General features: G+C 41.7%; 1 protein-coding gene across 2 annotated transcripts in view; it reads left to right on the forward strand.

The window, feature by feature from the left end:
* CALB1 (calbindin 1) overlaps nt 1-15,372 on the forward strand; it is an 89,192-nt gene that overhangs the window by 51,136 nt on the left and 22,684 nt on the right. For both annotated transcript variants that reach the window (XM_033933921.1, XM_033933922.1), the window contains exon 6: nt 12,067-12,144. In XM_033933921.1, the coding sequence (XP_033789812.1) occupies nt 12,067-12,144 (78 nt within the window). The remainder of the gene's footprint in view (nt 1-12,066; nt 12,145-15,372) is intronic.

The raw sequence follows: 15,372 nt of genomic DNA on the forward strand, positions 1-15,372 counted from the left end.
TGTTAGGTCTTTTAATATTTGGAATAGTTTTTTGGTATCTTGGGTTTCTGTGCCTATTAGATTAGTGTACTGTGTTTTTCTCTTGTCCTTTAGTAGTATTTTGTATTGTTTGTTAGTTTTTTTCCAGGCGGTTTTCGAATGATCTAGATTAGTTTTTCTCCATTTTCTTTCTAGTCGTCTGCATTGTCTTTTAAGTAGGAGTAGTTCATTGCCAAACCATTGACCTGATCTTCTGCTGATTCTAGTTTTGGTTTGTAGTGGGGCTAGTTCATCAAGGATGTTGGTAGTCAGATTGTTCCACTGTGAGATGAAGTCCTTGGGGTCACAGTCCTGGATTGTTTCATCTATTTTTGTCCAGAATTTAGGGGGGTCGATGTGTTTGCGTGAGGTATAAGTTATTTTTTTGGGTTTAGGTATGGTTTCGTTCTTGGTCCAGTTGATGTTGAATGTGTATGTGTAGGGGGCTGACCAGAGGGATGGGGACCAGGTTCCATTAGGTGTTTGAATTTCTGGGGAGGATGGTTGATGGATCATGAAGGCTGCGATGTCAAGTTGGTGTCCTTTTTCATGCGTGGTTTGTGGGTTTAGGATTTGGAAGGATAAGGCATTGAGAAATGATAGACAGTTTTCTGCTGGTTTGGATGCTTGGTCTTCAAGGTGTATGTTTAGGTCTCCTAGGATGAGGTTGTATTCTGCTGTTAATGAGTTTTGGTATATGAAGTTTTCAAATTCAGGTCTTACTGTGGTCCAGTTTCCTGGTGTTATGTAGCAGAGCATGCAGTTTAGTGAGTTTTTTAGAGTGGTACTTGAGAGATGGCAGGCAAGGAAGTCCATTTGTGGGGTGGATGTTTTTTCGAGTATATTTAGGGTTAGGGAGTCCTTGATTAAGATTGCTAGTCCTTCTCCTCTTTTTTTCTCTCTGCAGGTCACTGTTATTTTGTATCCCTGAGGGCAAACTTCTGTTATTCTAGGATCTGCATCTGAGGTTAATCAGGTTTCTAAGAGGAAAAGGCAGTCTAGGTTTTCGGTTTTTATCCAGTTTTTTATGTGTTCTGTTTTAGGTCCTAAGGCTCTGATGTTTAAGTAGGCACATGTTAGGGTGGTGATATCTGTTTGGAAATTGTGAGTTGTTTCAGAGTAGATGAGTGTTTTACGAGGAGGCTGAGGTTTGGTCTTGGGAGGTGGTCTTCTTCTCCAGGCTAGGGTGATGGGATGTTGAGCGCTGGTTTGGTGGTTTGAGCTTCTAACTATTGGGGTTCTCCTGTTGTGGTGTTGGATTTTGTTTGCAGTGGAGCATGTGGGTGGTGCTGGTAAGTTGTTTGCTACTGCTTTCCAACTGGTAATGAGGAGGATTATCAGTAGGGTGGCCAGGGTGTGTGTTTGTGGGATTAGCTTCATTTTGGAGAGGTGGGGGGGCGGGTAGTGGGGACGACTAGTTGGCTGTGAGAAAGTTGTTCTTCTTGTGTTATACCTGGATGGGTAGGAGTAAGAATTACTTTAGTGTAGATGCTATAGAGAGCCTTGCTGGTGTGTGAGTATATGTTGGGAGTTAAAACTGTGGTTGGGCGTAACAGTTGGGAATGAAAGCTGTGGTTGAGAGTAGCAATTGAGCAAAACCCGATGGTGCAAAGTTGAGGGGGAGGGGTGGAGCACGCTCCCACACCCTGAGTGGCTTCTGCACTGCTCCCGCTCTGCCTCTGCCGCTGCTCCCGGTCCAAGTCGGGAGGTGGAGAGTAGAAGTTAACAGATCAAGCGAAACCCGACGGTGCAAAGTCGAGGGGAAGGGGTGGAGCACGCTCCCACACCCTGAGTGCCTTCTGCACTGCTCCCGAGACATAGAGACATGTTAATTGTCTCTATGTATTTTTTCACACTATGAGTCCTTTAGTAGTAGAGACATGTTAATTGAATATTTATGTTGATGCATAGGGCCAGCTTCTATAGATGGTGCTCAAAAACGGGTGACAGAAAAGATTGCCGCTGGTGAGTTAAATGCTAAATTTTCTAGTATTAGAATAATAATGGCCCTGATTCTGTAAACGGTGCCTAGGCTAGGCGCATGAAACTCAAAATTGTTTCCTTGCTTTAAGTGGCACGGTAATTGACCATGCCTTTAAAAGCTAATATAAAATTTTAAAAAATGATTAATTATGAGATCCATGCAAAACTCAGTGAGGCTCCTACCAGTGCCTACATTGAGGTGCCTGCCCACACCTTCTGGTGCTTACTTGTACCTTCCTGAAAAGTGGGTACGGTCAGGGGGCTGAGCATAGGCATGATATGATTTAGGCATCAGTAAGCGTTTGTTTTAGGCGCAGGTAAATTAGGCCAGGAAAACCCTGGCCTAATATACCAGTGCCTAACACTATGACGCCTACCTGCCTAAGTCGAGTTGGACTCTGCTAGGTGCGATTCTATAAATGACATCAGCAGTCGATTGACAACCGTGCTAAATGGCACCTAGAAGTTATGCACTGTTATGGAGTCAGGGCCAAGGTGTACAGCAATGTCAAGGAAAACTTGGTAATTTTGAATTTTCATTGAAACTGTTGCATACCTTATTATTTTAATACCAGAAAATCCAGTCGTATGGCCCTAAAAAATATTAAAGCTGGTATAGGTAAGAGCTGCTTAGGTATAACCTGGTTAATATTCAAAATGATTTAATGGGCCAGAAACGGCCACTGACTGGTTAAATCTCTTGTTCGGGACTATCTACTCATTTTCAGCACTTAACCAGCTAGGGCTACCGCATAAATTGGCCTGTATAAAACACAATCCTGTCTTTATGTGGCAACTCATGGCCACTGAAGTTCTGAGTATCGACTTAACTGGCCATTTATTAGCTGGCTCAGCGTAAACCAGATATTAAATACCAAAGCCAAGATATACTCTTCAACAAAGCCCTGAAACAGACAACATCACAAATACCTTCCTTCCCCCCACTTTCTTCCCTTCACACAGATACCACCTGATCAACTCTCTACCTTCTCCAGAAATGACCAATGATCTTCCACTGTAACCCACAGTTTATAACTCTTTTGTAATCCGCCTTGAACCGCAAGGTAATGGCAGAATAGAAATCTCTAATGTAATGTAATGTAATATAATATGACCATGCATTGAATATCCAGGAATAATGCTGACAGGGGTTGGGCTAAATGCTCACCACTACTTGCTGAATATTTGCCCCAATGTTAATATGGTATACTGATTAGTTCCCACTTTCTCTTTCTGAAGGATACATTTACTCAAGTGTGTACTTTACTCATTAGTAGTAAATAGGTCCCATTAAAAAAATGGGATCTACAGTAAATAACACACATTAATGCATGTTAACATAAAGCACTGGGTAGTGCCTTTCTCTAGTCATGGTACATGGTCTTGTCATATCACTGGGGCTTGCACGTATCTGAGACGCTGAAAGCTTTGCCGTCTGAAGTTTCACTACCAGCAGGGCCTATCAAGGTGGACAGGTTTCAGCAGAGAATGTTTATTGTTTATTGAGAGCTACTATACTGCTTCTTATGACTGGGTAGTCTATTCAGAGCAGTTTACATGAACCTCTATGATGGTGTTATGATACATGAGTTTCTGTAGTGGTGTTACTATACATGAGGAACAATTTATGAGCTTTTATAATGTTGTTGCAATTCATGAGCTTCAGTAATGATGTATTTACAGTATAAGCTTTTATAATGATGATACGATACACGAGCTTCAGTGATGGTTTTGAAATATAGGAGCTTCGATAAATATGCTTTAGTACAGAGTTTCTGCAGTGGTTATCCATACTTGGGCTTCTGAAGTATTCTATTGATTGGTTTTGCTGTGGTGCGTTTGTATATCCTATGATTGTTCAGTATTTATTCACTATCTTCACTCTACTGTATATGTGTTTTTTTGATTTCTATATAGTCACATAGTAAATGACGGCAGATAAAGACCTGAACGGTCCATCCAGTCTGCAAATTAGTTATACCCATTAAAATACATGATTAAATTAACTTGTCTTACCCTATATCTACTACTACTACTATTAATTATTTCTATAGTGCTACCAGACGCACATAGCGCTGCACAGAGCCACAAATATTTATCCTACTTATTTAGATCATACTACATTTATTGTATGTATATACATTATGGAGCTCATAATTGAAATAGAAATATGTCTAAAATCCCGCCTAAATCGGCACTTGGACAATCAAAAAGACAAGTCGTCCAAGTGCCGCTAATCAAAATGGGTATCTAAAAGCAATTTAGGCCTTTTCAGTGCTGCAGTACACCCAGAGCTGAAAGGGGCATTTTAGGAGGAGTGGTAAGGGCAGGATTTGGGCGGGACATGGGCTGACCTAGACTTAGTCATACTGCAAGTATAACCGAAAGTTTAACGAGACTGCCAAGACGGAACTTGTATGTTGTGACTTAGGCGATGTAAAAACAGGTCTAAGTGCTCAGAAGGTATCCAAAGTGACTAGATAACCACTGCAGACACAAAGTATAGACTCCCACATACTCCCCCAGTGATCACTGATCCCCCCCCCAACACCATAAAATTGGAATAAAAACATACATACCTGCCTCCAGAACATCAGCACCTGGTATAGGAAAGCCTATTAGAGCTGCTCAGAGGTGGATTAAGTAGTCTGAAGGGTGGGCTAGTGAACCATAGAGAGGAGGACCCAGGCCCATAAGCCACTCTAACCACTGCATTCATGGTAAAACATGTGCACCCCCAAAACCTCCCATAACACATTGTACTGCCATATAGGTGCCACCTGCACCCATAAGGGCTATTGGGGTGGTAGACAGGTGAGTCTAGTAGGTTTTGGGGTGTTTGGGGACTCACCATGACCTATAAGGGAATTGTGAGAATTTTATGTGGCAGCCTTTTTGTGAAGTTCGCAGCAGTGCCATGTAAGGTGCCCCACTACTCTGTTGCCATGTTTGGGAGGCCAGTCCATGACTTTGCTAGCCCCTCCCATGTCTGAAAGATCATGTTCTAGGCATTTTTGACTTGGACGAAGTTTTGGACGAGAATGGGGTATAAAGATAGATGACTTAGCGGTCTGGACGATCAAACGGCTGTACGTACAGTTAGACAATTTTAAAAAAAAATATATTTTGGACATATTTTTTGAAAATGGACTTTAGACTCTGCTGACTTTGGGTGACTAGCGACTTAGGCCCAAAATGGACTTAAACGTATTTTTTATTTTGCCCCTCTATATTTCTATCTATGTTTATATCAAATACTCTACTTTTTGTGAAATTTCCTGTGTACCTCCTCTTGTGTTCCAAGAGGGGTTTAGGCCATTGTTTCCTCCTCATTTCTGCTCTCCCCTGACTTATTTGTTAAAGTGGCCTGTGAAAAGAATGGTCTTTATTCCTTTCTTGAACTTCCTGGTGTCCTTTTCTAGTTTTAATTCCTTTGGAAGGCAGCTCCACCACATTGGAGCCATCACTGTGAACATTCTTGTCCTGACACTTTTGTATTTGATGTCTCTGAAGGAAGGTATTTTCAGTAAGTATTCCTGGCTCGATCGCAGGGCACATGTTGGTGTATGGTTGTGTAGTCTGGTTGCTAAGTATTGTAGTTCTGAGATATGAATGATTTTGTGTGACAGCAACATGATTTTTAATTTTACCCTGCTGTCGATGGGAGCTAGTGTAACTCCTTCAGTAGCAGGGTGGCACTCATCTGCAGGAATCTTGCTGCTGTATTTTGTACTGTTTGGATCTGCCCGATCATCTACTTTAGAACGCCTAGCAGGATTGAACTGCAGTAGTCAAAGAGTGAGAGTATTAGGAATATTATTACATTGGACATCACTTGATGTCTTAGGTAGGGTTTGAGTCCTCTAACCCAGTAGAGTTTGCCATAGGCGTTTTTCACAATGCATTGGATTTGCATTGTCATGTTTAGGTTTGGGTTCAGTCAAACTCCTAGGTTTCTCACGTCCTCCATGGGAAGCAGCCAGCAAGGGAGGAGGTGGGACTGCTGGATGAAGGAGATAGGAAGGGAGTGGTGAAGGAGGAAAAAGAAGTGGCGGATAGACAAAATATGTTCTTTTCGTAAGTATTTACAAGAGAGGACACATCCAACGGGCTGGAACCTGAAAAAATCTTCAAAGGAGATCAAGCAGAAAAATTAACATCCATAGTGGTAAGCCTCGAAGACGTAACTCAAGCAGATAGATAGATTAAAAACTGACAAATCTCCAGGCCTGGACGAAATCCACCCTAGGGTACTGAAAGAACTAAAGGAGGAAATAGTGGAACTTCTACAGCAGGTTTGTAATCTATCCCTGAAAACAGGCGTGATCCCAGAGGACTGGAAGATAGCAAATGTTACGCCCATCTTTAAAAAAGGATCGAGAGGTGACCCGGGGAACTACAGACCGGTAAGTTTGACTTCGGTTCCAGGGAAGATGGCGGAAGCGCTGATAAAAGACAGCATTGACAAGCATCTAGAAAGGAATAAACTGATGAAAACAAGCCAACATGGCTTCTGCAAGGGAAGATCATGCCTAACGAACTTACTGCACTTCTTCGAAGGAATTAACAATCAAATGGACGAAGGGGCCCCCATAGACATCGTATACTTGGATTTCCAAAAAGCCTTTGATAAGGTATCCCATGAATGCCTACTACGGAAACTGAAGAACCATGGGGTGGAAGGAGATGTACATAGTTGGATCAAAAATTGGTTGGCGGGTAGGAAGCAAAGGGTAGGAGTGAAGGGACACTACTCGGACTGGAGAAGGGTCACGAGTGGTATATCGCAGTGGTTGGTACTTGGGCCACTGTTGTTCAATGTATTTATCAATGACCTAGAAACAGGGACGAAGTGCGAGGTTATATAATTTGCAGATGACACAAAACTTTTTAGTGGGGTTAGGACTACAAAGGACTGTGAAGATCTACATAGGGACCTGAACAAACTGGGAGAGTGGGCAAAAAAATGGCAGATTAATTTTAATGTAGAGAAATGTAAAGTCTTGCATGTAGGAAACAGAAACCCAATGTACAGCTGTACAGTGGGAGGGCTGGTGAAAGTAGCCTAGAGAAGGACTTGGGGGGTACTGGTTGATAAAATAATGAAACCATCGGCACAGTGCGCAGCGGCCTCGAAGAAGGCTAACAGAATGCTAGGTATTATCAAGAAAGGTATAACAACCAGAACAAAGGATGTTATCCTGCCATTGTATCGGGTGATGGGGCGCCCACATCTGGAGTACTGCGTCCAATACTGGTCGCCGTACCTAAAGGAGGATATGGCGATACTCGAGAGGGTGCAGAGGAGAGCGACATGACTGATAAAGGGTATGGAAAATCTTTCATATGCTGAAAGATTAGAGAGACTGGGGCTCTTCTCCCTGGAGAAATGGAGGCTTAGAGGGGACATGATAGAGCCTTACAAGATCATAGAGAAAGTGGAGAGGGACAGATTCTTCAAACTTTTGAAAACTACAAGAATGAGAGGGCATTCGGAAAAATTAAGAGGGGACAGATTCAGAACCAATTCTAGGAAGTTCTTCTTCACCCAAAGGGTGGTGGACACCTGGATCCAGAGGGTGTGATAGGACAGAGTACGGTATTGGGGTTTACGAAGGGATTGAATGATTTTCTGAAGGAAAAGAGGATTGAAGGGCATAGATAGGGAACTACTATACAGGACCTGGACCGGATGGGCCGTCGCGTGAGCAGACTGGTGGGCGCGATGGACCTCTGGTCTGACCCAGCAGAGGCATTGCTTATGTTCTTATGGTGTTGCCATTCAGAGTTAGTTGGTACCTTGAGTTGTTTTCTCACCATTTGTTGATTAGACGTAGTTCTGTTTTTTCCTTGTTGGCTAGGCCGTTTGTTTGGAACCATCTGAAAATTTTTGCTAGGCCTTTATTGATCTTCAGTTTAGTCTTCAAGTCCCATTTCTTCAGCGGGATGATCAGTTGGACGTCGACTGTGTAGATGTAGTTTTCTGATCTATTTCCCCAGTGGCTGGAGAAAGATGTTGAACAGCATGGGTGATATTGCTGATCCCTGTTGTACTCCTATATTTGGGTTTTTCCAGTTGCTTGTATTCCCCTGCAATATGTAAAAGAGTGTCTCACAAACTTTGCAAGCCACAGCACACTAAACCAGCAGCCACAGCTTGAGGGGATCCGGAAGTGCACGGATGTAGACATGATATCACGTGCCTATGTGACATCATCGCATCAAAGAAGCATGTCCTGTAGGCACATCGAAGAGGCATTTCCTCCTCCTCCTCCTCCTTGACATTTTGCGGCTCACTTGAAATCTCAGGTAGCATACTGGAACTGGAAACAGAAATGATAAATGCCGACTTGGATGTGGTGGCGATATCTGAGACCTGGCTCACAGACTCCCACAGGTGGGACATGGTCATACCGGGTTACAACTTGCTTCGCCGGGACAGGGAGGGCAAAATGGGAGGAGGTGTAGCATTATATACTAAAGATGACATTAAAGTCACCAGAATCACAGATGTACGGTACACTGGAGAATCCCTTTGGGTAAATTTGGCCAGAGGGAAGGACAAATGCTTGTATCTTGGCGTAGTATACAGACCTCCAAGACAACAGGATGACCAAGATATGGAATTAATCGGAGATATAGAGAATATCACCTTGCGTGGGGACACAGTATTGTTAGGTGACTTCAACATGCCTGATGTGGATTGGGTCACGCTTTCCTCTGCTTCATGCAGCAGCAGGAGGCTATTAAATTCCTTGAAAGGAGCAAGACTAAGGCAACTAGTGTTGGAACCAACAAGGGATCAGGCAATCCTAGACCTGATACTTACCAATGGAGAAAGTGTCACAGAGGTCTCGGTGGGCGACACATTGGCCTCCAGCGACCACAACATGGTATGGTTCAATCTCAGAAAAGGTTTCACTAAATCTACCACACTAACCAAGGTCCTTAAATTCAAGGACACAAACTTCAAAGAAATGGGAGACTTCGTTCACCAGGTGCTACAAAGCCAAACAGAAACCGATAACGTGGAAGAAATGTGGTCAACTATAAAAGCCACCATACAGGAAGCAACAAACCGCTATGTTAAATCGGTAAGTAAACGGAGTAGGAACAATAAGCCACAATGGTTCTCTACGGAGATCTCGGACCTCATCAAGGAGAAGAAAAAAGCATTCATCTCTTACAAACAATCAGGGAAACAGGACTCCAGGGAAATCTATCTGACCAAGTCAAAAACAGTCAAAACAGCAGTTAGGGAGGCCAAATTCCGCATGGAGGAGTCTTTAGCAAGGAACATAAAGAGAGGAGATAAATCCTTTTTCAGGTATATCAGTGACAGGAACAAGAACTCAGGTGGGATAGTACGCCTCAGGAAACCAGGGGGAGACTATGCAGAAACGGACTCGGAGAAAGCCCAACTGTTAAATGAATACTTCTGCTCAGTCTTCACCCGCGAGGCGCCGGGACTTGGTCCTCAGCTGCAGACAAGGGTTGACTCAGCTGATCCATTTAGTAATTTTGAGTTTACGCCCAGCAGTGTCTACTGCGAGCTGTCAAATCTCAAGGTTAACAAGGCAATGGGGCCTGACAACCTACACCCCAGGGTGCTCAGGGAGTTGGGTGATGTCTTGGCGGAACCGCTATCCGCACTCTTCAATCTCTCCCTTAGTACAGGTGACGTCCCGTTGGACTGGAAAATGGCTAACGTCATTCCACTTCATAAGAAAGGCTCCAAGATGGAAACAGCAAACTACAGACCGGTGAGTCTCACATCAATAGTGAGCAAACTAATGGAAACTCTAATCAAATGCCAATTGGATACGATCATGAACGAGGAGAATCTACGTGATCCCCGTCAACATGGATTTACTAAGGGGAGATCCTGCCAATCCAACCTGATCGGCTTCTTTGACTGGGTGACGAGAAAGCTGGATGTTGGGGAGTCCCTGGACATCGTATACCTGGACTTCAGCAAAGCATTCGATAGCGTACCACACCGCAGGTTGCTGAGCAAAATCAGTTCTATAGGATTGGGCGACACGCTGACAAAATGGATTGGGAACTGGCTTGAGGGTAGGCTTCAGAGGGTAATGGTGAATGGCACCCCCTCCGAAACGACGGAGGTGATCAGTGGAGTGCCACAGGGCTCCGTCCTGGGCCCGATCCTGTTCAACATCTACATAAGAGACTTGGCAGAAGGTCTCCGAGGTAAAATAACATTATTCGCTGATGACGCCAAACTAAGCAATGTAGTGGCCAAGAGTACAACAGACAAAAACTCAATGCCCGACAACATGATGCACGACCTACTACTACTGGAGCGCTGGTCTAGGTCCTGGCAACTCAGCTTCAATGCCAAAAAATGCAAAGTCATGCACCTGGGCAGCCATAATCCATGCAAGACTTACACCCTAAATGGCGAGATCCTAACAAGAACTAATGCAGAGCGTGACCTAGGGGTGATCGTCAGTGAGGACATGAAGGCTGCCAATCAAGTGGAGCAAGCTTCCTCCAAAGCAAGGCAAATCATAGGTTGCATACGCAGGAGTTTCGTCAGCCGTAAGCCTGAAGTCATTATGCCATTGTATAGATCCATGGTGAGACCACACCTGGAGTACTGTGTGCAATTTTGGAGGCCGCATTACCGAAAAGATGTGCTGAGACTAGAGTCGGTGCAGAGAATGGCAACCCGGATGATCGCTGGGCTCAAGGATCTCCCTTACGAGGAAAGGCTGGATAAGTTACAGCTCTACTCACTCGAGGAACGCAGAGAGAGGGGAGACATGATAGAGACGTTCAAGTATCTCACGGGTCGCATCGAAGTGGAAGAAGATATCTTCCTTCTCATGGGTCCCACGGCAACCAGGGGGCACCCGTGGAAAATCAGGGGAGGGAAACTGCACAGTGACACCAGGAAATTCTTTTTCACTGAGAGAGTGGTTGACCGCTGGAATAATCTTCCACTTCAGGTCACTGAGGCCAGCAGCGTGCCTGATTTTAAGGCCAAATGGGATAGATACGTGGGATCTATTCACTGAGTTAGGTGGGGAAGGGTCATTGCGGTGGGCAGACTTGATGGGCCGTGGCCCTTATCTGCCGTCTATTTCTATGTTTCTATGTTTCTATGTTTATGGCACACAGTTTGCGATACACTGATGTAAAACTATACCATGTTTAATGGAACTAGCAGCATTAAATATTCTCAAAGTTCTATACCATAGAGAAGATGATGATAGGGAGGCTCCTAGATTTCTATCCTCAGGGGCACATACTGAGTATGGGGAAGGTTATATTTGATACAAGAAATTTCAGGAGCTCTCACTGTTTGGCAACTCTGCATTCTAGTGAGTAAGCTACACTTGTCCTGCCACTGAGGGTTCAGTCTATTACATTTGCCATATATCTAATCTGTTTTGGCTTGAGAAACAGAAATGATAATCTCATTCAAAATCTGTCCTTAGGACAATATCTGTCAATAGAACTTGATGCCACGAGGATTAATGTTATTAGAACATGGAATTCAAAAAATAATGGACAAAATGTTACTTTTTAAAATTTCTACATTAATGGGTGACATTGAGCAGTCTTTTCGTACTAACAGATATTGCCTGGATTTCTTTCTTGAATTAAAACAAACAGAAGAATGGGTGCATATCATAATGCAGTTAACCTGGGAAACTCATAGACAAGTGACATTGTAAGATACATAGAATAACAAAGTTTAAAAATGGATTAGACAGATTTATGCAAGGTTGTCAATCATAGGCTGTTAAAAATAACACTCAAGGACATTAGAAACCGTGACAGGGTATATAATATGCTACACATGCCCTGCCACTTACCCACAGCTTCTGACCTGGTAGAGCTAGGACATTAGATTAAGTTCAGTTTTGATTGGATCAAGTATGGCAGTTCTTATAACTGGCTGGTAGAAATGTTTCATTTCATAATATAAGGGGAAACAAATATCAGCAATGCTTGAAAAGTAAGCTCGCTAATTAATTGAAATAATTTCTCTCTTTAGCTATATGGTATCTGATATTCTGCTTAATATTTTAACAGAATTTTCTGAAAGATTTGCTACAGAAAGCAAAAAAGTCTTACGATGACTCCAAATTAGAGGAATATACACAAACAATGGTAAGGTTTGTTATCCAACATATTCTGTGCTATTTATCTTTTGAACAGAAAACCAATCACTGGTAAATGTTGTTGTGTAATTAGAGCTGAAATGCTGTAAGCGATCATTCCAGTCTGACTCCATAAATGTCCCTAGCTGGTATGGTTTTGCCTCTGGTAATAGCATATGGTAATAAAGCTTGTTAACCAGCATTCAGATTCTTCTTAGATATGATTCATTTCATTGTAGAAGCTTAAACATTATACCGAACTATTTGTTTATTAAGCTTTGAAAACTAAGGGCTCCTTTTACTCCTTTTACACGCTAAGCGCATGCTACAATACCGCATGTGCTAAACACTAACGCCTCCATAGAGCTTGCGTTAGTATTTTTCATTAAGCGTGTGGTTAGCATGCGCTAATCTTTAGCACGCGCTAAAAACGCTAGCGCACCTTAATAAAAGGAGCCCTAAGTAGGTTATTTTTGCAGATATAGAAAATATATATAATAAAAAAGGACATCTATAACTCATAAGCATAAATGAATATGCATAAATATACATAATTATAATAAAAATTAAAAATTAAAACATATCCCTAATGCAAACCGAAAGTATGGCCAGAGTTAATAAATAATCAAATGCAAACATAAAACATTAGGATGATATAAAATATACATTATATAAATCATAGATAAAGAGTTTATTTTTAACCCAGGAAATAGAGACACTTGTGCGGCGAAGAAGTTACTGGCATATAGAAATGTGATATGTGTACCGCTTAATTATGCACTTAAAACCAGCAGAGAGTGAAATTCAGTGGAATATATAAAGCAACTCTTAACTTTACACGTACAGTAATTAAAACCAGAAGAAGATTGTATTTTAGGTTTAAGGATGCAAAATTTCTGGGTAATTCTAACATGATTTTTCCTGACTTTTGAAGGTCCACTCAACAGAGGAGGAAGGCTCTTTTAGCTCTAAAACCTCTGGTGATGGACCTTAAAGGGACTTTTTTGTGCAATTTCCATGCAAATGTATTGTTAAAATAGATGAGAAAACTTTTGCATTCTTTGACCCTGTACATTTACAAAATTTTTTGGAATCAGGGAAACCTCTAGTTCCAATACCAGTTTCCACACCTTCAAATGTGAACGAAGTGGAAAATACAGGGCTCCTTTTACAAAGCCAGGCTAGGGCCTTAATGCACGCTAAATTGCTACACGCGCTAGCCGCTACCGCCTCTTTTTGAGTAGGCAGTAGATTTTCGGCTAGCGCGCACTATAGCGCATGCTTATCCGGTGCGTGCGCTAAAACCGCTAGCTCACCTTCGTAAAAAGAGCCCATAGATAGTTAAAGTGCTATCCGCCAATATAAAACAAGTTTTTCTTGTATAATTTTCTTTATTTCCCTGTTATTTCTACATCTTGCCTCTAATTGTCCCATGTTTTCTTTTATTAATAAGGTTTAATTAGAATTTCATTAGAAATAATTCCTTTTTCCTGGATGGACAAGAATTTCTTTTACTTTATTTTATTGTAATTCTATTTTCATTGTCAAGATTTATGCTTGTAAAATTGAAAATTTGAATAAATTAATAATAATAAAAAAGAATGGCTAAATGAACTGAGTACTACATAATTACCACTCTGAATGATTTTGTCTATAAATGGTTTCAACTAAATACATTTATGTGAGAAAAAGCCAATTTTACCTCCATAAATATTTTGAATATGGCCCTTTTTTTTATTCATATAGAAGTAAAGGGGCATTTTCAATAGGATGGCTAAGTCCAACTTTGGACATTTTGAGAAAAATGTTTAAAAATTGGGTGGAGAAAATGTGTTGTTTTTTAACCCGCAAGACATCTATCTTTTCACATTTTTTTCTTCATAAATGACCCAACTAAATCTTTTGTCCAGCTAAACATTGAAATTTTTTTCCCCCATTATAAAAAAATGTCCTATACGTACAATGTATCTGTATCTTGCCTCATTAACATTTCTTCTTTTTTTTTTGTACTTATTGTATATTAAAATCAATAAAATCTTCGAATTTAAAAAAAATGTCTAAAACAAGCCATTTGCTTGTAGGGGGGGCTAGCATTTTTAATGGGCTGGCCATATAGACATGCCAGGAGAACAGTGGGGCACCCTAGGGGCCACTGCTGTGAACTTCACATTAAATCTGCCAGATACACAGCTCACCATAACCCCTGTACTTTGTTTGGTGAACCCTTCAAAACTCCTAGCTCCCCTATGTAGTTGGTCAGACAGACTCGGCTAGATGAGTGCATGTGTCTCTACTGGATCTTCTAGATATTACAGCCTCTCAAAAAGGCTGTTAATAGTTTGATCTCACCATCACAACCTGATCTAAATAGATGCTCTAACCAGTGAGCTTGCTAGATACCCTCCAAGCCTCCAAGCCTGCAAATCTTACTGTAGGGGAGCATCTGTGTTTCAAGTTTCAAGTTCAAGTTTATTAAAAAATTTGATTTAATCGCAAAATCCAAATCCAATGTGATTTACACATAGCTATAAAATCAGGGTAAAAAGAAAAAGTCACATTACTTGAACCAGACAATTGGTACAATTTTAACAAAACAATACATGAGATAAAGAGGAGGGAAAAAAAAGAAAGGATTAAATACAATTCATAAACAAATTCCCATTAGGAATTCTCATTAGGAATTTTTTGTTTTTACAGTTATTGCAGCCAGCCAGCCAGAGACAGATTTTAGTTGATTTTACCATCACAACCTGCCAAAGACAACCTTGTGGTTGCTTCTATTCTATCAGAACTTTTAAAAAAAATGTATCATTCTTCTGGCGTGTGCTACCATGGGGTGGGGAGGAAGACAAGCAAGCCTGGAAATCCCACAGAACTTTCCTGGCCCTTGCTGTTGAAACCACAATATTGCTACACCACCTTCCATGGTAAGAACATGAGTGGATGATTCCCAAACACCTTAGAGAGAAAGTTGGATCAGGCCTCCTCTTAAGGAAAACCGGAAATAGGATGGGTGAAAACTTTGTTTAAAAAATCAGCACTTCAAAGCAGTGCTAAGCAAATGCTCCTAAGATTTGCACAATGAACTCTCTAAAATGTTTGGGAATCTGTCATCTATGTTCCCACCATCAGCAGTTTCAACCACAAGGGGGCAGACAAGTTCTATAGGGATCTTGACCCTCGTGGTTTAAACATCAATATTGTTGTACCAGAGGAAAGAAAATAGACAGCAGCCTCC

The sequence above is a fragment of the Geotrypetes seraphini genome, chromosome 2 (genome assembly GCF_902459505.1).
Source record: "Geotrypetes seraphini chromosome 2, aGeoSer1.1, whole genome shotgun sequence".
Lineage (NCBI taxonomy): Eukaryota > Metazoa > Chordata > Amphibia > Gymnophiona > Dermophiidae > Geotrypetes > Geotrypetes seraphini.